Below are 25,179 nucleotides of genomic sequence, written 5' to 3' on the forward strand. Positions count from 1 at the left end.
TGTGGAAGCTGGGGAAAGTACATAAAGGTTCACTATACTTTTTTTTTTTCCTCCTACTTTTCTTTTTTTATATTTGGAAACCCCCCAAATAAAAAGTTTAATTTTTAAAAAGATATCCAGTATGGAGTGTTTCAGTTCACAAGTGTTACAAGCCCAACTATAGGCCTAGTGCTCTGTTAGGTTTTGTGTTACTCTTAATTGTATTCTTGAAAATTCAAGGAATCGGGAAGAGTGGGTACTCATTTACTGTATGTGAAAGCTAGCATTGAAGGAAAAGGGAGAGACTGCAAAGTATTAGAACTCCACTGAAAATCTTAGGACCTCGTAACATCATTTACACAAAAGCAAAAGAAAATGACATCTTTATCTCCTATTTTTCTAGTATTGGTTAGCACTTCACATAGCTGACTTTTTTTGTATTCACAAAAGAAAAGACTCAAAGGCTAACTGGTGGTACCTTTGCAGGAAGACTTTGAGGGCCCTGTTTATCAAAGAAGTTTCCAAATTCAGACGGTCAGAAAAACTGCTCACTCAAAAGAAGACAGAGTATGCTCACTACTAACTTCATGGGAGTCTGCCTTCATGATAACCATATAGCATTTTTGAAAGTCAGGATTCTTTGGAAGCCTGTAAAATCCTAAAAGGAGGGATTATGTCATGTTTGCAGTTATTTAAATACTGGATATATTAAAATGGCTTTTATTTTTATTTTAGCTGCTTCTTTTCATAATTCTTTTATTTCCAGGAAGTCTTTATTGATGTACATCTCAGGTCTTTCTACTTTGAAATCTTTTCATTGGCTGATGCAGGATTCAGGAGAACAGTTCAGAGAAAATACTAGTGAAAATGAAATAGTAAGATGGTAAAATTTCCCTCTATTTACTGAGAATTCAAGAAGATTGAGAAACTTAAATTACCAAGTTTATTGATTTAATTGTACATAGTTTCTTTTCTCTCCTTTTTTCTTTTTTCCTTTTAAACCAGAAAGATTGGACTGATTGTGTTGGCAGGATGTATTTGATGGATGACTGTCATTATCTTCTCAAACCTGCATGACACTTTAAGTGTAGAAAGTGATAATTAAATTTTCAAGAGACCATGTTGAGATTTTAAGATTTGGGACTTGTAAAAGAATGAGCATAACAGTTAGCAAGTGATGGCTAGTGTGTTTTTATTGATTCAGGAAAGGAATAGAAGCATCTCAGGTTTTCTTTTATTTTGTTTCCCTGTGCATCCCCCCACCACCTCCCCAATTAAGATATTGTCCAAAATGTTGGTAATGACTTGAAACTATTCAGGTTGCACAAAGCATTTAATGAAATCTTGTCTTAGACAAAACACTAGAGAGGATCATAATTAATGTCTCATTTTCTGCCAGTTGCTATTGATTACTCATTCAAGATCCCTTTGTTCTCAGAATGATAACAACTGTAGTTTGCATCGCTATCTAATGAGATTCTCAGGATAGAATCCTTTAACAACTCGCTGGTAATTGCTAACATATCCCTGGAATTTCAATGTAAATGAATTTGCATCATAATACAATTATTTCACAAATGTCGGTGTTTTCCAAATTCACGATTTATTACAGTCTGTTTTTTAATGATTTCTAGAAAGTTAACAGAAGAGTGATATATTTTTAAAGCCCAACATTTGTATTTTGCCCTGAGTTCTCCTTCACCCTCTGAGATTTTGATTTGATTGTGACTTGGCGTGAGAGGCTTCTTCCTCACTCTTCAGTTACCCTGTCATAAGCTCTGAAACTTCAAATGGACTTACAGCTGAACTGTACTGTGATGTCTCTAGATGAAAAGAACAATTGCAAATATGATAATACTGTACTAATTTTGCTTTTAAAACATTTTGTTTCTTTTTCCCTTGGTTACAAAAGGAGCACGTAGCACAGGATAAAGATTTCAACTGAGAAATTTTAACAGTTTATGTACTCTCTTTCATCCTGATTGTGTTTTATACCTTTCTGCCTCTTTAATTAATTAGTACACTCCCCTCACAAAAAGACAAATCTGAGAACAGCTGCTTGCCTTTATGTATTAAAACTGCATACAATTTCAGGGGTGTAATACAGGCATGAAATTAAGGAATTCTGTAGAATGTACAAATAGCAGAGTTTCCAAGAGTCTATATTAAATATTTTAAATGTTTTGAAATACATGACTATAACATTAGATAGTCTCCATCTTATTTTTCTAGAAAACAAATTAGTGATAAGTTAGCACTTCAAATTTTTAATCATAAAATGAAGATAATAATTTTTGACATCAGGTCCTTATTTAATCTGGCTATGACTAAATATCGAAGTATATGTAGTGCAGCATTTAGGCCAAGCCATTTAATGGTAAAAAGTAGTTCTGAGGAAGCAAGCCTATGTTTAACAAGATTTCAGACAGTTTCCCTTTTAAGGTAAAGAATATCCAAATTAAAAAAATACATATCCAAATTATTACAGTGTGGTTTTGAATCCTCCTGGCTACTTAACAGCACCATTTTTATATAGGACGTTTTCCTCTGTTCCTATTAAATCGTGTTCAGAGTATCTTCCAACGTAATTAAGAAGTTGCATTAATAAATGATGTTGGCCACTCCCACTACTGTTACCTCTTCTTACATTTTGGTCAGTATCACTGTGAAGATTTATGCTGAATAGGCTTTTCAAGTTCACATCTTAGAGTCGGGGTTTCTCAAGCACATTAAAAGGGAGAGAGAACTTTCAAAAACTTATCACATAGGCTATTAAAGTTCCATATAAAAAAATGTGGATTTTTATTTAGGCTAGAGGCTTGTCACATGTAATTCAAAATGAAACTTCCTGTAGGTTTTACTGCAATATTTGAGACTATCTTAGTGTTTCAGGGATAACCCTTTATTCATTATTCTTTGGTAATTAGATACATTTTTCACAGATAGAGGTTCTACATGACTATAGAAAAGACTTTTTTTTCTCTAAGCACATGTTAAGAAATTTAGTGCTATGTCAGTTCAGAATACTAATTCTGCTTTGAATAAGACAGCGTGGCAGAATAAAACTACTTTGCCTAGTTCTATATCCTCTGGGATACTGGGATATTCTTTTTGCCGGAGATACCTCTAGGATAAGATCAATAATGCTTCTCATTTGTTTTAGGCAGGCAGAAAAATCAATAATATGAGCTGATATGTAATTTTATTTTAGGAAAAAATTCACTCATTTATTATGTGCACTTTAGTTTTACCAAAATATTTAAAGAATCAAATAAAGAAAAAATGCATGATTTTATTAGTGATAGAATGTCAAAATGTTAGGCTTATATAATTTAGTCCTTGATTTTTTGAATCATATTTACCATTAGTTTAATGGATATTATTTCTTAGATTATCAAGCCCTTGTGGAGAAAAAAAAAAACCTGATCTTAAACTTATTTTGTGTTTCTTACAGTACTGATCATTTCATTTTAGTTAATAGGAAAAAATATCATCTTGTGTTAAACAATTTCTCATACCTTTGCTTTACCTAATCATATTCATCATGATGTGGATAAAACAGGGGGAAATGGTAATTTCCAAGAAGAACTTGTGTATCTTTTTTGGTATTTATATTCACTGTAGAACAAGAAGACAGGGTATTTCCTAACCACATCCCCGGACTTGTCTATAGTAAGGAGAAGAGTTTATCAGCAGTAAAATTGGTAACAAGTAAACTTTTTTCCCTAAAAAAATTTGTTCTTCTTTTTCTTCCTTTATTTAATGCATATGTCCAGAAATCTATCAGTATGTGTTCTATAGGTAACTTAACTTTAGAATTATAATCCACAAATTTATTTACAGATCACTTACATTTTTTCAAATTAAGCTTATAAATAGTAGTTGGGTACCTGGACTGTTGTAGAAGTCCTGTACTATCGAAAGAGCCTCTTAAACAGCCTTAGGTTCCATTGCTTGCTATCTATATAGCATAAAATCTGTCTGTGTAATACTTAATAATAAGATTGCAATAAATATTAACTGAAATGGTACATATGAGAGTGTGGTAGTGGATCCTTGATATTTATTCTGATTTTCTCCAAGGTTTTATTTTGAAAAATTACTAACGCACAGAAAGGGTGCCAGAATAATACAGTGAGCGTTCATGTACTCTTAATCAAGTATCATCGTTTGACGTTACATCATATTGGTGCATACACGTTCCTTTTCATTCCCTCAATATGTGTGTGTATATGTTTGTCTGTATGCTATATGTGGGTTTATACACACAAATATACATACTTCTGCTGAATCATTTTGAGAATAAGTTGGCATTTTTCTGTTTATCCTCAGTCTAGGTTGATACAGTTTGAATCTGTCATACTCCTCTTTGGATTTAGCCTCTAATTGTCAACCCTTTCTCTAGGGGCTTATCTATTCTCTTTTCTATTTCCAACATCCTATCTTACCAGAGCCAGTGGGAATTGTATCTCAGCCATTCTTGGATTCAGAGCAGATGAGGTCTCCTTACTTAGGAGAAAGAGTTTGTGCCCAGGAAACAGAATAAAAAATGTCATTCATAAATAAGAACCTACTGTATAGCACAGGGAACTATATTCAGCATCTTATAATAGCCTATAATGGAGAAGAATCTGAAAATGAATATATATATATAAAAGTGAATCACTTTGCTGTACACCTGAAACATTGTAAATCAACTATAAAAAGTGTCATTGATTTTATTTTCATTCTTTTGTGATACTTTGAATGTGGTAACCCACTGGGAAAGAAAAAAATGAAATCAAGTTCTATTTTCACTTGGACCTATAATCATACTACTTATTTTTACTTAAGCCTTATTTACTTAGAACCCTGTGAGCTAGTTAGTAATATAATCATATATAGAAAACAAAACAGATGCATTAATGTTAGATAATTTGCCCAGGATCTTACAGTCAGGATTTGAACTCAGGGTAACTAACTCCAAAACCCATCCTGTTTCAGAACATCAGAGGTTTTATAGATATTTCACCTACTTATAGGAATTTAAGAAATGCATTTTCCTATTCACTGTTTAGATTATTTTATATGTCTCTTAGTCGCATATTATATTATATTGTTGTTACTATTTATTGACTTCTTATTGTAACTGTTAATTGATTTCTTATAAGAAATAACTCAATGGCTACATTTTTCTCATCTAAGAGTTTATCTGTCTTTACAACTTAAGCAGACAGATTTCTTCACCATCCCCCAAACTCAGTCTCTTGTTTCTCCATCAAGGCATCAATTATATAAGGGTCAATTAACATTTTCTAAAAAGGGCTACATCATAAATAATTTAGACTTTGCATACCATACCTTCTCTGCAACTACTCAACTCTTCCTTTGTAGCACAGAAACAGCTATAGCCAGTCCATAAATGAGTGGGTGAGACTGTGTTCCAATAAAAGTATTTTCCAAAACAGGCCCAATTTAACCTGCTGGCCAGGGTTTGTTGACCACTAGTACTAGTCATCATCTTTTATGCCCATTAGAATTTATGTGCCAGGGAAATGTTGAAAGGAGCACTGTTAAGAAATATATGAATGCCCACCTCCTTTCATGTATTTATTTGTTTACGTGGGTACAATGACTAGTTTCATTGGCACCTCAAAACATTTTATCATGAAAGTCAGTTTTGCTCTAATCAGGGAATAATATCCTATTAAAAGACTAGTGATGTTTAAAGGAAAATTTCAAGGTACATGACCCCTGCTCTCAAACATGTGGTAATAATATATTCCATCTAGCATACTCTAGGCATACTCTAATTTGCTATTTGAAGAATGTTGAATGTGCCTAGCACAGGCAAAAAAGAAACACAAAACAGATGTGACAATGGAAATTTCAGCATAACTTGATGATTCCTGGGTCACAGTACTGTCACATAAATAACATAATCGAGAGATCCATTTCTAATGGTTTGTTTGAAATAGAAAGGATACAAGTATTATTTACGTTTGTATTGATTATTTTCTCGTTTTTCAATTCCAGTGGCATCATTTCTCTTGGAGATAATTATCTTGATGGGGACTATTTCTCCTTTATGCCTGTTAATCACACCTTTCTTTCCCATTCTGTTGAATCTCCCCATTCTGTTGAATCTGTTAGAATTTGTGCATTTATGCTAAGGAATTATATTGTTATTACGCAGTCTTTTCATATACAGATCATATTGTCTGGTGATTAAAAGCCTCTTTTCCTCACTTTTCTCCTTTATAAAGGAAGATATCAACTCTATTCAAAGAAGAATTTAACTTTTGAGGAGTCTGAAAGTGTTGTCTTCTTGATTATAAACATTTCTGAAAGATGCATGATCTTTGGCTTATTTAATACATTGATTACTTCATGTGTGCTCCAGCCTTGTTGAATGGGTTTTTTTTTTTAATGAAATATCAGAGGAAAATGAAAAGACCGTATAGCAAAATATTTGTATGAGATGCAGTAGAAGCAGTGATCAGGGGGAAATCTGCAGTTGAAAATGCCTGCATTAAAAAAGGAGAAATATTTTGAATCAGTAACCTAACTTGATACCATAAGAACCTAGAAAAAGAAAAACAAACCAAACCTAAAGCCATCAGAAAGAAGAAAATAATAATTAGACCAGAAATTTTTAAAAATAGAAAAATAGTAGAACCAACCAAATCAAAAGTTGGTTCCCTGAAAAGTTAACAAAATTGACAAACCTTTAGCTATACTAGGAAAAAAAGAGTCTAATTACTAAAATCAGAAATGAAAATAGGAAGCATTACTACAATCTTACAAAAATAAAAGAATTATAAAAGAATACTATAAACAATTCTATGCTAAAAAATTAGGCAATATAGATGCAATGGACAAATTTCTAGAAACATACACACTACCAAAATTGACTCAAGAAGAAATAGAAAAATCTGAGCAGAGGTAAAACAAGTAAAGAGACTGAATCAGTAATAAAAATCTTCCCAAAGCCTGGGGCCACATGGTTTCACTAATGAATGCTACCAGTCATTTAAATGAGAATTTTTTAAAAATTCTTCTCAAACACTTCTTAACTCATTCAGTAAAGCCAGAATTACTCTGACACAAAACCAGGTAGAGATATCACAGGAAAAGGGAAACTACAGACCAATGTCCTTTTTGTATATTAATAAAAATTCCTCTACAGAATACTAGCAAGCTAAAAATCAGCAGCGTATTAAAAGGATTATACACCATGATGAAGTGGGTTTTAGCTCAGGAATGTAAGGGTATTCAACATACAAGAACTGATCATTCATTGATTAGAATGAAGGGGAAAACCACTTGATCATCCCGCTTGATGCAGAAGTATCTGACAGAAATTCAACACCCTTTCATGGTAAAAAGACTTCACAAACTACGAATCAGCAGGAACTTCCTCAACTTGATAAGGATCATTAAAAAAAAAAAAAAAAAAGACAGCAGTGCTAATATGTTCAATGGTAAAAGCATGAAAGCTTTTTCCCCTAAGATCAAGAACAAGACAAATATGTCCACTTTCACCACTTATATTCAGCATTTTACTGTAAATTCTAAACAGAGCAATTAGGCAAGAAAAATAAATAAAAGACATCCAAATTGGAAACTATCAAATTATCCCTGTGTGCAGACGATATGATTTTTTTATATAGAGAATCCACAATAAAACTATTAGAGCTAATAAATGAATTTGGGAAAGTTGCAAGACTCAAGATCAACACACAAAAGTTAGTTTTATTTTTTTACACTGATAGTGAACAAACCAAAAGTAAAATTAAGAAACAACTCCATTTACAGTAGTATCCAAAAAATAAAATACCTAGGAATAAATTTAACTACAAGATGTAAGACTTGTACACTGGAAGTTACAAAGCATTATTGCTGAAAGAAATTAAAGAAGACCTGAGTAAAAGGAAAAACATTCAACGTTCATTCATTGGTGCTTGGAAGACTCAGTGTTGTTAAGATGGCAATACTCCCCAAAGCAATCTACAGATTCACTGCAATCCCTATCAAAAGTTCAATGGCATCTTTTTACAGAAATGGAAAAGCTGATCCTCAAATTTATATGTAACTTCAAGAAATTCCACATAGCAAAAACAATACTGAAAAAGAAGAATAAAGTTGGAGTATGCACACTTTCGTTTTTAAATTTACTAGAAAGCTACAGTAACCAAAACAGTGTGGAACTGACATGTGGTAGACATACAGACCCATGTGACAGAATTGAAAGTCCAGATAGAAACCCAAACATCTGTAACCAATTGATTTTTAACAGGGGTTCCAAGACCACTGAATTAGCAAATACTGTTTTCCTTCACAAATAGTGCTAGAACAGCTGGATATCCACATACCAAAAAAAAAGAAGCTGGATCCCTATCTTACACTGTCTCCAAAAGTTAACTCAAAGTAGATCAGTGATCTAAGTATTAGAGCTAAAACTATAAACTCTTAGAAGAAAATATGGGGATAAATCTTCATTACCTTGGGTTTGGCAGTGGATTCTTAGATATAACATTAAAAGCACAAGAAACAAAGGAAAAAATAGCTAAATTAGACTTGATCAATACTAAAAATTTTGTGCATCAAAGGTCATTATCAAGAAGAAAAGGCAGCCTACAAAATGGGAGAAAGTATTTGCAAATCAGATGTCTGATAAGGGTCTAGTAGACAAAATGTAACTTAGGAGAATTCTTGCAACACAGCAGCAGAAAGACAACCCAATTCAAGAATGGGCAAAAGACTTGAATAAACTTGAATTTTCCAAAGAAGATATACGAAGTACCATCAAGCCCTTGAATAGATGTTCAACATCATTAGTCACCAGGGAAATGCAAATTGCACACAGTAGATACCAATTCACACCCACGAGGATGGCTATAATTTAAAAGCCAGAAAGTAACAAGTGTTGGTAAGGATGCAGAGAAATGAGAAACATCATACATTGCTGGTGGGAGTATAAAATTGTACAATCAAAGTGGAAGACAGTTCGGCAATTTTTCAAAAAGTTTGACATAGAATTACCATGTAACTCAGGAATCCCACTCTTAAGTATATACCCAAAAAGAGTTGAAAGCAGGTGGTCACATATTGTATGATTTCATTTATATAAAATATTCAGAATGAGAAAATTCAGAGAGACAGAGGCAGATTAGTGGTTGTTAGGGGCTGGAGGAGGGGAGCAATGGAAGTGACTGCTGAATGGGTATGAGTGTGCCTTTTGGGGTGATGAACACGTTCTGCACTAGACGGTGATGGTTACACATTATGAATATACTCAATGTCACTTACAAGAAATATTAAAATGGTTAATTTTATGTTGCGTTGATTCCACCTTGATTTTTTAAGCTGAAACATAAAAATTATTTAAGATTATTAAGTAATATGACAACCTGAAATGAGAATTTTTCTCATTTATCAAAATGGAGGCAGTGACTGGGCTAGTGTGACTACTGTTAGAAAGTTGTACTGATTCTAGCCAGAGCTGAGGGCTGAGGTTCATTTCTCAGTACCTTTATGATACTCAGTGGCTGGAGGACAGCTACTAAGAGTGCATTGATAGCAGTAAGGGATATTAAATGTGCGGTAAGAGGATGGTAAACTTATCAGAGGAATCACAGCTCTTTTCATTTGAGAGCATCTTCTCAAATGTATCCAATACCCTTTCCAATTGAGGTTTTCTTTTCCCTCGGCTACCAGAAAACTTGGAAGCAGATTCTTCCAAATTAATTTCATTTGCTTTATAGTAGTCACTGGGCTGGTAGGTCAGGACTGCTGAATCTCTGGTTTCAGGGAAGTACTTGACAGTCTCATGATGTCACTGGTATCCTGATGTTCCATTTTTGTTATCACAGTATTTATGCCCAGATACTAGAAAGTCTAGCAAATATATTGGTTGACAGACTCAGAATCTAAAAATGAAAAGAATGATTATTATGGATCAAATATAACAAGATGAATTTTATCAGAGATAAATGTTAAGTCTTGTACTTGGAACCAAAAAATGCAGACTGAACATGGAAGCCATTGGAGGGACATGACTTAATAGCATCATATACAATAAAGAGTATCTGGGTCTGATCACTCTTAACCTCTCAGTATAAGCTAACTAGCACAAATGGGTTGTTGAAATTTAGTAGTATGCACTGGTAAGGCTGTATCTGGGGCATTGTTCTCCATTCCTTTGACGATCAGAAAATAAATCTAGAGGTTTGTGTCAGGGATGATGAGGAGTACATTCAAACCATGTCATGAGACACAGTTGAAGATAATGAGAATGGCTAGACTTAAAAAATATCGGTACTCTTCAAACAATGAGAGCGCTCCAGAAAAGAAAAAAGGAATGGAGAAAGAATGGAACTGACTACCTTGCGTGGTCATGGAAGCTTTCAAGCAAAGACTGGCTGACCATTTGTCAAAAATGTTCTTGGTGATTAAAGAGTAGAACAACATAGTAACTAAAGTGTCTTTCAACCCTAAGATTGTGTGGATCTACATAATTACTAGAAAGCCAACAACATGAGGATAGGGAAGAAAAGAAAATACAGGTTTAAACAAACTGTCTAATAGAATTCAGTTAAGTGCTTGTATGCTTCCTAAATTGAAGGCATTGTTGAAGTTACTATAAATAATTCAGAAGTGATGACATTTTCAGGTTTGGGTCCATTATCAGTGAGAAGATAACTTGTTTCCTTGGCCTTATTTTATAGTCTAGTCTCCTGAGACAAGATCTAGGGCTTGGAAGCCCAGCACAGCTCTCTTCTTCCGGAAAACCTGGGACACCATACTACTCATTCTCTGCCACAAGTTCCAGGAGAAGACCACTCCATGACTCTGCAGCACTTGGTAAGTGTATCACACGACAAATCCCATCTTAAAAATGTTTCTTTCCACCACCCCTGCATAGTCTACACTTCTGGCTATAATTTTAATTAGAAGAAATTTGATTTCTTGGATATCATGATAATATAAGGGCTCATTTGCGTAAAATACTATATCAGATACTTAATAAACAATTTAATACTTTTATTTGGTCATCAGTATAAGAGGAACTTAATAATGAAAAACAGTACTTTAAAAAATGAAACTAGTTTTTCCTCTTATAATAAAAATATCAGGTGCTAATATTAATACCTTTTTCTTAACTAAACTTGATACAATGCTGAACAGTTTATTTTACAAAGTGATTTTATAGTATGCATTCTCATCTCGTCAATACAGCAGCCCTGCTAGTCAGTGAACATAATACTAGACTTAACATAATATTGAGGCTCAAAAGAGGACATATTCATGTAACTAGTAGGTGTCTTACACAGGATAAAATGTAAGATTTTCTGACTCCAAGTCCAGTGTTCTTTGCATATTAATTGCTCTACTCCCACTTTTTAAAAATCTGAGGTAAAATTAACATAAAATTATCCATATTAAAGTGTACAAGTCAGTCATTTAGTATATTCACAGTGCTATGCAACCATCATCTCTACCTAGTTCCAAAACATCACCTCAAAAGGAAACTCAGTAACTATCAAAGCATGCAACTCTCGCTTTCTTTAGCTTCCTTCTTTCATGTCTTATATGTAGCCTAACCAGTCCAGTCTGCTTTCTGTTGCTGCTTACAGTAAGCTTCAGGTATACTTTGACACCCTATCCAATCAGTGTTTAAATGTGGGAATTTTTGGTTATTCCTAACAAAGAATCCTTTATATAAGGAAATTAAATTTGTAAAGCATATTTATGTTAAGGATAGGCCAACTTCTAAAAGAAACATAGTCCACCAAAAGAAAATATGTCCCAGTTATTTATTCTGCAAATACTTGTTGACTGCATCTAGTTTATATAATTACCTTCTGGCAAACCTAAAGTTTGGTAAAATAAGCCTCACCTTTGGGTCTAGAGTATGCATAAAAGGGCACAATGATGGATTGTCGTATTAGGCATAGAGAGTCTGGTTATATGTGCCCACCTCTCAGTATTATGGGTGGTTTAGTGTATGTACTGTTGGAGTAAGCCCAGATAATTTAGACCAATATACTTTTTGTTATTAAGGAAACGGTAAGTTAGAGTAGCATTTTCAGTCTCCACTTTTGTTTCCCACCAAATCAGTTAGTCAGGGTGAGAATGTTCTTTTGAGTCTAGATGTATCAGCATCACTCTAGAACAACACCTTGTTAGTGTGCTGTGTGAGCACACATGACAGAAAGCGCTAATGTAGACCAATATACGATTACTAAAAATGCGGGGAAGAAATGAACTGTTGAAATATCCAGGAAGGAGGGTGTGGATTTCATTAGAAACTCAAGCTTTCCAAAACTTAAAATATATATTCTTCATTTTCATTTTGATTATGATAATGATAGGTACTATGGATTGTCTCTTCTGTGCCAGGTATACTGTGTTCTATATATTATTACATCTCTATAGAAGCTCTCTGAGGTTATAATATTAAACTCATGTTACAAATAAGGAACCAAGACCCAGGAAGCTAAGTAACTTAGCCAAGGCTTAGTACCCAGGGAGGCCCATCTCCTGTGTGAATACCATTTAGTGAATATTAGTCTTCATTGTTACTTCTCAGTCTTAAAAACTTTGTTATTCATAAAGCTCTGAAGGGACTTCAGAGATAGTCTATACCAACCTTAGTATCTTTTCAAGCTATTTATTTACTTATTTGTTTGTTTGTTTTATTGGAGGCACTAGGGGTTGAACCCAGGTCCTTGTGTATGCTAAGCATACACGCTACCACTGAGCTATATATATCCTTCCCCCTTTCCAGGCTATTTAGATGCTTTAGAAAGTCATTCTGCAAAACAGTATCTCACTTATCTAATTTATAATAATTTTGCTACAGATTTTAATATAAATGTAATAATGGCTAAAGTTTATTGTGTCACTTTCTGTTAGGCAGAGCCCTGGTCATCTTTCACGTATTATATTTATTGCAATAACTTCAAGAGGTTATTGTAGGTAACTAAAGTTCAAAGAGGTGATAACTTGCCCAAGCTCACGTAACTGCTGTATGATGGAGCTGAATTTGAATCCACCTAGCTTACTCTCTTAACTGTTATGCTTTGCAGCCTCCCGAAAGTGAACTGTGAATCCCAAATTCATGATTTTGAATCCAACATTATGTATGTAATTGTACAGTGGCAGCTAATAATGAGATTAAAAATGTAAAAGAAAAAATTTCCATTCCCACGGCAGGGAGAAACTGTCCTAATCTAAATAGCAACATCTTCTACTGGCAGTTACCCCAGAACAGAGTGATGGGCTCCACACTGATAGAACAGTTCAGTTGACTCTTGGTGTAGAGTGTGGTTTTTGCTTCAAGGGTACTGTATTTGTTGTGAAGAGTTGGGTTTTAGAAAAGCCTCACAAAGAACAGAAATATTGCCTCTAAGTTTTATAATTTCAGAGTGTGCCAAATGTTTATCTCTGGCTCTTCTGTTTTCAGGAAATACAGGTTGCCTATTGGGGTAAAGACTTAGCTGCTAATGAATGTTTTTTTCCCATTTTTATTGTGTAAAATTTTCCCCATGCTACTTATGAAGTTGCTTTTTTAGCTTTACAGCCTCTTGGGATATTCACTATAAAGATTCCCAGCCTCAATGTAAATGGGTTTCATTCTTAAACAACTGCTTGTCTTATTGCATCATATCATTTATGACCCAGGAAAATACCGTTTTTATGGTTCCAGTTTTTAGTTTTCAAGAACATTGTGCTAAATATCACCCTTCTTATGTATTCTCTCTTCTTCATAGTGAATGCCTCCGAAAATCCTGAATTTGATCCATTATTTGTGTAAGATTGGAAAGCTGCACTTAGTTCCATTTTTTTATAATAAATAACACAAGTTTTAGATTTAAAATTTTACAGATAAGTAAAATTAAAATACCAACTGAGGCTGGTTAGGTATATGAAAATACTCATGTTCTCATTTATATTAATAAATAATTTATCTCTTGGATATAAATACAAAAATCCAAGGATAAATTGTACAATAATTAGCGCTGAAGTTGCCGTTTTAACTACACATTGTTAGAGTAAATGTTCTTTTAAAATACTTTCAGGATGATACTGTAAATGACAGTGTCCTTATTTGATAGTGTATATGGCATAACTTTGATATTATTATAATTTTTCAGTTATTAAATTTTATTTCAAATTTTTAACTTAAAATAATTTGTAGCATAGCATTAGATTTTAGTCAATTTAATATGCTTTTAATCCAAATTTTCAGTGTGATATGGACACTAAATTTTATCTCTCTTAAGGAGTCATACTATTAAAGTGACCTGTTGCACCAAATGGCCCTCTGCAGGTGAAACTGAGAAAAATTATGTAAAATGCCTAGTATGGAGCCTAACACATAATAAGTATTTAAGAAATATTAATTCCCTTTTCACACACGTGCTTATTTGGTTTGTTATTTTCTCTCTTGTTTTCCTTTGTCTGCTGTCATCTTCTCAGATTTATGAAATATGTTTATTTCAGAATATATACTTCGTTAAGAGAACCTGTTTTGCACTGGGAGCAGTTAGAAAGAATGAAGCCCCCATCCCTGTATTCTCTTGTTTACTCCTAAATATTGGAAAACAAGAAAAATACTAGGAAGAAAAATTCTTTTCTGCTCATTTGAAGTCTGAACTTTTGTAATATAAATGCTGATTAAATATACTGTTTCCATGTGCAGATCCTTTGCAAGCAAAGAAAGTCAGAAAGGTGCCTCCTGGTTTGCCTTCTTCTGTAAGTACTGATTTTTTTTTTACTTTGTGGTAAACAAACTGAATTCAAATATTCAGTATTTGCTGGCTCTAAGGATACATTCGGTTGGTGTCAGTAGGCACGTTTCACGTACTAACAATCCTCTGCTTAACGGAATCATTGATTGAGTTAAATCTGAATTCAGTCTTAGGGTTTTAGATTTCTCTGCAGTGATTTGTAGTTCACTCATATGCTTTTACTCCATGTCCCTGTCACTTGAATTCCTCTCTTGGGAAAGGACTAGGCCGGTAGCTGTCAAAGAAGATCTCCTGTACAGGTCTTTTGATGTTTAATTAGTCATTATGTTGCTGAACAGGAGGACAGACAGAGATTAATAGCTGAGAATCTCAGAAATTTACATTTGTAATAATCCCAATGGAGCTAAAGACATTAAGATTCGGAGGACATGTTCGGCTCAGCTTGCCTCAGTAGGACTGAGGTTATTAATATGCATAAATCACCAAGTCATATGTTCATTGTGAAGCCCTTGTGGATTTTAAAGCCTTCATTAAGCCTTTCCTAACTTCAGCCTAGCATCAGGAAAGCTTTCAAGCAACTAGTTTGTTGATCCCTCTTTGCTCAAAAATGTATCCTTTGAGAGTAAAGAGCTTTCATGAAGGAGGTTGGAAAGGTTTGGTGAACAGTCATTAATGTCCATGATAATCTAATGCTGTAGGGGTGTTTGTGCTATTAAATATACTTCATTCTTTTAAAGAGTAAAAGTATTTGTAAATGAACCTACATCATAAATCCACCTACATTTTAAAAATCCCTGGTGTGAGGAGGGGAGATTTTTTTTCCCCTCTCCCTTTGCTTGAAACAAATAGGGAGTGAGGCTTTTGGATTGAGGCCCCATTCCTTGTAGGGTACATCTCTTTGTTGTGTAAATGGATGTTGGGCTTTTATTTGGCAGTACTTAACACATGGGCGCAGGTGCTGCTGGATGAGTCACAGCTCATCGAAGTATACACTGAATGGATATCCGGCTTGGCAAGTAGTAGTCTAGAAGGAGCCGCATGGGTCTGAGGTTTTTATTTTTCATTAAGGCTGAGGTAGAGATATCATCTTTTTGGTTGTTTGCCTTCCTTCTTTCCTATGTTCTTCCCCCACCTTCTCTTCCGTGTGATACATGAAAACTCGAATTTGAAATCCTCTTTGAAACTCAGTTCCAGATGGATCTGAGTTTTATGCAGCCTAGGGCAGCTGTGCTCTGAACCTGCAGCCTACCTGGAAGGTTGGATTGCAGCTGCAGGCATTCTTAAAAGCTTTTGCTTGCATAAGCACTTGGACTCACTAGAGGCTGAATAGCTGCTTGATAAACAAAATGAACACAATGCCTCAAATCGTTATTCCCGAAGACAGGATTTTTTTTCAGCAACAGCTAAAAATAGTTGGGTAATTTACATTTTAACAGTTGTGTGCTGTGCAGGGGTAGGTGGTATAACAGTATAACATGATTTCTGCTAGATTAACAGAAATCATATTTAAAACTGACAGAATTGCTTAAACATGTAACTGTGCAGGTTTTTTTGGTAACTTATTGCTATAATTCTGTGAGAGTAATAGTTAAATTACATATTAATATTTAGTAGAACTACACAAAGTGAAAAAAAAATTAGCGAATGAAAGGTTTATCTCATTTCTTTGCATGACATTAATTTTAAGAAAGTATATTTTTGATATTTCATAATTCCTTCATTTTTTTAAAACAAAAGGGCAAAATGGACAACATCCTGGAAACAGAATAGACACTGGAGGTCACCATGTTCCTTATAATCCTAATCATAACCTGGAGGTAGTTCTCTATATTGTCTCAGGTATTAAGGACAAGCCCTAGAGAAGGAGAAAGTGACTGAATTCTGATGAAACTTTGATTTCTTTGAGAACCATTAGGAAATTTCACAAGCCAGGCCAACTTGTATATTATATTACTAGCTTCTTTATTTGAGATTTATTACATATTAGTACAGAAAATAGTAGAAATCATTATGTTCAATTCTGTACTTCACATCAGCATCAAACATGATCATACTGCTTTGGAACTATGCTGAAAATAGTGCTTAAATATATTGAATGCTGTTAAGGATATATAAATGATAAATGCATTTTAATTAATGGAAAGTATATTTTAGATTAAATCATGTTGAAATCTCAAGTTTTTAAAAGAGAAAATTTTCTTTAAACTTTAAAAACAGGTACTTTTATAATTAATACCAAAATAATAAACTTCTGAGAGCATATGTGGTTTCACTACTTACCTTTTTGGTATTTAAAACAAATGGGAATTTAAAGTAATGGTTTTCTCTTTGAGTGGTTTTAGTGAAACATATGTAATTCATAGGCCTTTAACAATGTGAATTCTTTTTTGAAAATGGACTGTGTATATTTTATTTCATGATTATTTGAATATCCTGCTTCCCATACTAGAAACTTGACAGTAACATCTCAGATATCACAGTTTGCTGCTTGTCCAGGCTGTCTTTAGTCATCTGTAAAATGCATGTTACCTTTACTAAAGAAAGAATGAAAGAGCTAGATTATATTCCACTGCTCATATCACTAGAAAAATAATAGGCACGGTTGCCTGACATGCAGAGCATTGATGATCTACATAATCTGACCATAGAGCATTGGTTGGAGGCCTTTTCTTTTTATAAGCCATGATGTATATTTAGATAACATAAGTACAAACCTTAGCTCCTCTGTTCTTCTCTGTAGAACAAGTGAATAGTAACTTCTGTCTGTGAATGAAGGTCTGATAAGGGTGTATTGACATTACTGAAGCAGTATGGTCAGTAAGGGCAAGAGAATGAACTGCTCAAATCTGCTGTTTTAGTTATTGATTGGTGTTGGCCATGGACTTGTCAGTCAGCCCTTAGGAAGTTTGGACTGGGAAGTGTGAAGTTCCTTTCAGGTCTCAAACGCTACATTCTTAGGGTTTTAAAATTAATATGTTCAATACATAACTGAAAGGTATAATGGATATAGTTTTCTTCCTACTGATGAAGAAATAGTCTTCTGAAGCACATCAAGTTTTCCAGTTATTTCTTTAGACAGGTTAAAATAGTGAACAAAGTGAACTTCTGTAGCAACAAAGATAGAATGATGACTGGACATTGAATTCGAATATATATACACACCATCATTGCCTGTGGTGAACCTACTATCTAGTGTGAGAAACATGCATCCAGTGAATTAATTATATATATTTCAGGGAGGCAAATAGAGGTGTATGCCAAGTACTCTGGAATAGAGTAGGTAGAATCAGCCCTGCCTTGAGAAGTACTAATGGCCTCGGGAGTTAACATTTGAGCTGTGTCTGGGAAGATTAGTAGTAGTTCATACAGATAAAAAGCATAGACATATGAAAAAAATAGACATTCTCAGACCACATTCGGAAGTACAGCACTACTGAGTTCTACACCAAATACCGCCTTTATCCTTTCCTGTAGCAGTCCCACTCTCCCATTCCAGAGGTGACTGAGGATCACATAACGCCAGCTCAGATATGAAAGGGATAAACTGTCATAGTGGTCTACCCTGGCTAAAAGCCTTAAGTATCCTGGGCACTGGATAATAGGAGGCGTTTGTAGCTGTTAAGGTTATCTGGGAGTCTTTCTGAAGGCATGGGTGTACTTTGGCTTTGTGAGGTGGTTTCCTTTTTAGGGTTTCTGAATCTTCCCTTTCCTTCTCTAACCGCCAACTGTAGTCTTTGTTCTTTGTGTGTACATCAGCTGCTTTTTTTTTTTTTAATCTATGTCAGGTTTTTATTAAGATAAAACATTTAAGGAAACTTTGAAGCACTAGGTTGGGATTGGGGGCAATTTCTTAGTAATTTGTGGGAAAAATCAAAACATTTGCACAATATATTTGTTAGCATCCTTTACAACCTCAACATTACTCTGTATCTTACATGTGTGAGGATCTGTGCTGTTATCTGTATCATCATAATCTTTCATCTTTGCCACATAAACATGTAAGATAACTAATACACTCTTCTTACAAATGAGAAAATTGAGACTCAGAGATATTAAGTAACTTGCCCAAGATTGTACATACAGCCAAGATTACAACCTAATTTGATATCAAAGACCATTTTCTTTTTATTTTGAATGTTAAAACATACTGTGTATCTTGGTTTACTCATAAAATATCTCATTTAGTATGTTAAGTTTAAAATAGTTTATTCTGTCTGTTATGTTTTTCTTGATCAAATTTATTAGTCAACCTACCAACATCTGAAAGGATGATGTAGAAAAGCGTAGACTTCCTAGTCAAGCAGATGGGTTTTATCTGGCCTCAGCTGCTTTCTGCTTTGTAACCTTAGAGCAATTGCTTTTAAGTTCTCTAAATACCAAGTTTTTATTTATAAAAGGAGATAAATAGTAATGCTTATCTCAGATGTTAGTACGAGGGTATTATGTGCCTAACATGTGCCTGGTGTATAATGGACACTCAGTAAACATTCCTTTATTTTTTTTAGTTCCTACCACTACAGCCTGAAATTTAAAGGAATTTTAGCATTTCATTTCTGCCAGATTTTGTTGATAATCAAGAAAGAGTTGGAAAACTTAAGGAGGGATAAATACTACGGTAAAAGAAAAAAGTATTTACTTATATTTGTAATGTATGTGCCTGGTACATAGTGAGTAAGTAGTAAATTATAGCTGCTATTATTGTTTAGAAAGCATTCATTTTCAGAAAAAGAACCTGAAAGGAGGGGAAATTTGTTGCCTACCACTCATACTAATTCATTTTTGTTCCCTAAACTATCATGAGTCTCTTTTTCCCCTTTATTTTATCATTGGTTAAACATCTTTATGGCCCTCTGAAGCATTTCTCAGAAGGAGAGAAGTTTCGTTGTTCTCTATTTATTTCTTAACTTGATGTTAGTATTTCCAAGCATAGATCCCTTTTTGTTTTTAATATGATGCAGGATCCTTAAGTAAAACGTGAGACACTCTGAAGATTTTTATCACCAGAAAGTAAATATCTAGGCAAATTTCAGAATGCCTTTAGACCCAAATTCCTAAAGTTGTGATCTTGTTCAATAATAGCATTTGAAAATATCTTTTGAACATCATCATCCTCTGCATCACAATGGCATGTCTTACCCATTGTGAACACAACTAGTTTGCAGTCCCATACATGAGCTGATGACACAATCTATTTGTTTCTTAATCAAATGTCATGCCATCCTTTGTCCTCTGTCTGTGTGTATATTTTCTCTCAAAAGCTGTAATAAATTAACGGATAATTTCTTTGCTCTAATTTTTTGAGAGTTTTTGAGTTAAACTCTCAAAGCGTATTTTACCTCCCCAGCCATCAAAAAAAATTTTTTTTCTAACTCTTCCCTCATAAGGAACTTTGTTATAGTTTCTGAGACGAATCAAAGTAGCTTAGACACCACTTTTTCCTGCTTTGCTGCAGACAGGTACAGAATTCTCTGTAGCCTTTGGATTGGTAATTGACTCTAGTTTAGGAAATGAGCCTTCCTTTCTCCCAAACTTTTATGGGATCTTATTTGTTAGGAATGGATTTTTTTTTAAATTAATATGAATTTTTGGGTCATTTTTAGTATTAAATTTGATATTTTAGGGGCACCCCTTGAGATGATTGGAGATATTCAGTGGTGTTCCTAAACCACAAAGACAGCTACACATGTCCAGTGATCTAGCATTTTCAGGTACATATGAAACAGAATTAGTAAGAATATTAAATAGAAAAGTCAGAATATTAAATCCCAGGAGTGGCTAAAATGAGGAGTTATTTTTTAATAGGAAAGAGAAGACAAATACAACTTTCTGGGGCTGGTAGAAATGACTAGCTTGGAAAATTACCACTTAAAAGATTAGTGGTTATCTGAACTAACAAGAAAAAGGTCAAGGGTTAGAACTATAGAGGAACTGTTACCTCCAGTTTGTCCACAAAAATAGCACAATGACCGGAAAGTAGAATACTCTCAAAGGGAGTATCCAGTGGAAGTCACTACGAAGCTAGGGTAACAGTGTGTTTATAGACGATTATCTGAGGCCCTTAACCAGCGAGAATCCTAGTGATTCTGGAATAAGCAGTATTCACACGCAGCACCAGCTTCAGCAGAACTTCGTCAAGTGAAGATTCTAGTTCCCGAACATGAGTTGGAATAGGTATTTAGCTCCACTAGCAGACAAGCCTAGAGGCTACATAACAACTAGGTACTTAGTGTTTCTCGTTTATGACTGTTGGATAAGCTTCTCTGTTTGAAGGCTACTGCAGTATAAAATTTCCAAAGTGGACGAATCTTTCTGTGACCTTATAGGTCAGTGTATTGGAGAAATCTTAGTATATAAAGGGAATGGTTCTATTCCAAACTTATATTCAGTTTGGTCATTGAATGAAAGATTTTCTTCATACATTAATAGGAAGAAATAGCCACTGTTTATGCTGACAGTAACTACTGTTCAGAACAGTATCAGAATTGTATCAGTGTAGATAATGGGCTTTTAATCCATAGTTCTAAGATGTTCATTTTTGTGACAAGCCAGTCTGTCTTTGATCTAATTTCAACTTTAAGAAAAAAAATAAAAGAAGGAAAAATAACCAGTGAGTGAGTCCTGTGTATTCAATTGTTTGTATTGATGTGATGGTACAACCACAGTGATACTTGTCATTTTCCAACCTATTTCTCTTAAAGCAGAAAAAAACTGGCTGAATTTCACAACCAGCTTTTATGATTTATTGAACTCAGCTGCTAACATTTTAGATCTTTGTGACTTCACAAACCACATGTAGGAAAAGACCCTGTGTGTGTGTGTGTTTATGTATGTGTTATCTGTATGATTTTTAAAGAATATGAGGTTGACTTGACTTTATAAATGCCTTCAAACTTTAAGCCCACTGTTGGGCTGTTCCACATCAGTAAAACCATGAAGTTTTTTTGTTTTGTTTTTTATCTAATACCATAAGGATTAGTCCTTCAAGTATAGGAAAGAAGGAATAAATTAAGACACTCCAAATTGAAATTATGTTTTGGAAATTTTGTTAGAACCTGCTGCTATAACCTGTGTCTCTACTCTTTCTCAATGTACTAGTCCAGGGGTCAGCAAACGTTTTGTGTAAAGGATTATGTACTAAATACGTTCAACTTTGTGGGTCAGACAATCTCTGTCACAACTGTTGAGCTCCGCTATTGGAGCATTAAAGCAGCCACAGATGATATATTAATAAATGGGCATGACTGTGTTCCAATAAAACTTGGCCCACAGCTATAATTCGCCAACCCCTACATTAGACTTAACATAAGTATATGCCTAAAGTAGATATATTCTTACCTTCTTCATAAATGTACTTCCTATGGAAAGCAGACCCAAATAGAAACAAAATAAATATAATTAAATATTTTTTAGGCCTGTACCCTATTTTTTATTTGTTTTTTAGTTCCTTCACCTGATATTCATAAGTCCCATCATCATTTCTTTAAGGCCCTGGGCACATCAACAGAAACTTTACAGCCATTATTTGCCTCAAATTTTACCTGACTAGGATAGTGGAAGAGCCTCAGTATATAAAGTGATGTCATAATTTTTTTAGGATTTAAATACTACATTAGATAAATATGCAGGATAGTTTATGAAATCAGAAGTAAACGTATGTAAAGATACATTAGTAAATGTTTATTCGAAACAATTGAGTTTAAAATATTTGAATAACTTGACTTTGATATAAACAGCTTTACTATAATTTTATATATACATGTGCCCAATCACCATCTTTTATCCTGGTCCCGCTTTATCATAGAAACCAAAGCTAAAAAGGTAGTTCCTAGCCAGCTTGAGAATCAGTTCCAACCCATGTATGATTGTGAAACAGATTCTGTTGAAACATGACGTGTTTGTCTAAACATTAAAGCTTCAGACAAAACAAAAAATCTTCAGTCCCATGACTAGAAAATTCACTTTTTTGATGTTAGTCTCTATAAATTTAAGTAAATATTGATGGTTTTTAGGGGTTTTTTTTTTAGTTTTATGATGGTAGTAAATAATAAATAAGTAATGAAACTTCTGAAATTTTCCAACTTGTGCTTGACAGTTTTTAAAACTATAAAACTTGACATTACTTGAAATCAAGTTATCAGTGTCTTTTTCATTATCACCAAAGACATTTATAAATTTCAAAAATAGTAATTTGAATGAGAATTAGAAATTCTTTGCTACTAGAGTGGGCTCCATTCAGTAAACCTCCACTGAAAGAAATATGCATCCATTGTGTTAAAGTTAGTGGATATAAAGTGCCTTTGTAAATTAAGTATCGTTTTAGGCTTTAGGGATCCTAGTGTGAATAAAGCATGGACCTTGTACCCTGTCTTCAAGATGCTTATAGTCAAAAGATAACGCTGAACTTTTGGAAAGAAGTAACTTTTAAAATATTTTTCTGTTGCATGATTATAACCCTCTGGGCACATGATGGTGTATCCAGGAAATGCTTTTTAAATTAAATTAAGGGGATAAAAATAAATACTGTGAAGCTGTTATTTTATGTTATCTATAATAGGGACTGTCATCTGTTAATGACTTCCTGCTCCAAGTTGTACTTTTCAACTTCCTCCTACTCTGGCTGGTCAAATCATCAAAAATATGTTAACTTGCTTTTTTTGTATCAGACACTGAACTGTTTGTCCTATTTTTCCCCTCAATTATGCAGTTAACTCCTAGTTATACACAATGATAGGAATAAATTTGCCCCCCAAATGGTAAATTACCAGTAATTCAGCTATACTCTACAGTGCATTTGGATTGACATAGTTAACAACATAGGGTCATGATCTCATATGACAGATGAGTATGGGAAACCGTAATACAGGAAAACTTTCTCTAAAGGAAAAAAAGTTATGGTTTCATTGATATAAAACTAAAACCATGGTTATTTTTCCATACTAAATTGCTCATGCTGAAATTATTGTCAAGAATTTGATCATTTCTTGTTAGCTGTCTTGGTTGTGGTGGTGGTTTCATTTGTGTATATACATCTATCAAAATTCATCAAACTGTGTATCTGAAATATGTGTAGTTTAGTGTATAGGAATCATACCACAATAAAGGTATTTTAAAAAAGAAACTGTAAAAGTCAAAAAGAAAAAAACAATTTTATCATTTCTTACCACCTGTTACTATCTTCATTGTCCAAGCCACTTTTATCTCTTCCTAAATTAAGGTAGCATCTTCCCAACTCTGGTGTCAGTTTGCCTTAACTCATTTTTTTTTTTAACACAGAATGATCCTTTTAAATTTTAAGTCAGATGATATGATTCTTCTGCTCAGAATCCTCCAGTAGCATCTCTTATTACTATAAAACCAAAGTCCTTAAAATGGCCTTCAAGACCATTCTTAACTGTCCGCTGCTACCTCCTAGACTTCATCTTCCACTGATTTATCCCTCTGGCCATGCTGCCCTCTTTACTACTCCTTAAAGATACCAGGCACGCTCCTGCCTCAGGGCCTTTGTATTTACTCTTCTCTGCCAGAACACACCTCCTTTAGTTCCCTTATAGCAAGTTTCTTCACATACTTTTCTCTTTGATCACATACTGTGTTACACCTAGGGATCTTTTTGACCATCCTATGTAACATGGCAACATGCCCTACCTTCCCTTCTCTCCTTCCCTGCTGTATTTTTCTCTGTAACACTTATTATCATATTATATACTATAATTTGTTTATTCTTACTGTTTCACCCAGGAGAATCTTGATAAAGTAAGGATTTTATTTATGTTGTTTATTGCTTTATCTGCAACACCTTTGTGCGTGGTAAATGCTCAGTGAATATTTGTTGAATAAATGAACAAACTCAAATGATCAGCAGTACAACCATAATTCTTCCTGGATCATGCTCATTTGACTCAGAGAAGGTATAAACAATATACTAGATGATCTGAAATTAACGTATCCTTCAAGGAGAACTACACATATATTTTAACTATCTATATTGTAAAATGTTTAACATGCTTAAACTTTATTAAGGCTTTTCGGGGAGGAAAAAAAAGCTCCAGTTTTTCATGAGAAAAGTAGAAGTCTTTTCTGTGGCAAAGATCACTGGAATTCTTCCTATTTACATAGACACAGTCTTTCTCTCAGATACCTCACAGCTAGGAAGACTTGTATTTGGTTTTCCATGTGGCTTCTTAGCATTTAGATAATTGTGATTCTATATTCATATGATCTTTATTCCAATTTAACAGTAGTAAAAGTTTGAATCTTTTTTATTTATCAATCATTTTAGTCTGAAATAACTAATGTTAGAGCAAATCAGTGTCCCTCAAGATCACACACCTGTAAAGGTACTGTGGTATTGCTATCTTTTTTTCACCCTCTATTCTCCTTTTGTACCCTGTAAACTATCCAATCTATGTATTCATTACAGCCACCTTTGTTCATAATCCACATAATAGTCTCCTTTATGATC

The 25,179-nt window shown here is 34.0% G+C and overlaps 1 protein-coding gene across 6 annotated transcripts in view; it reads left to right on the forward strand.

Moving 5' to 3' along the window:
- TCF12 (transcription factor 12) overlaps positions 1–25,179 on the forward strand; it is a 328,904-nt gene that overhangs the window by 240,309 nt on the left and 63,416 nt on the right. For all 6 annotated transcript variants that reach the window (XM_074366183.1, XM_074366185.1, XM_074366186.1 and 3 more), the window contains 2 exons: positions 10,689–10,824; positions 14,669–14,721. In XM_074366183.1, coding sequence (XP_074222284.1) covers positions 10,689–10,824; positions 14,669–14,721 — 189 coding nt within the window. The remainder of the gene's footprint in view (positions 1–10,688; positions 10,825–14,668; positions 14,722–25,179) is intronic.

Source organism: Camelus bactrianus, chromosome 6 (genome assembly GCF_048773025.1).
Source record: "Camelus bactrianus isolate YW-2024 breed Bactrian camel chromosome 6, ASM4877302v1, whole genome shotgun sequence".
Classification (NCBI taxonomy): domain Eukaryota; kingdom Metazoa; phylum Chordata; class Mammalia; order Artiodactyla; family Camelidae; genus Camelus; species Camelus bactrianus.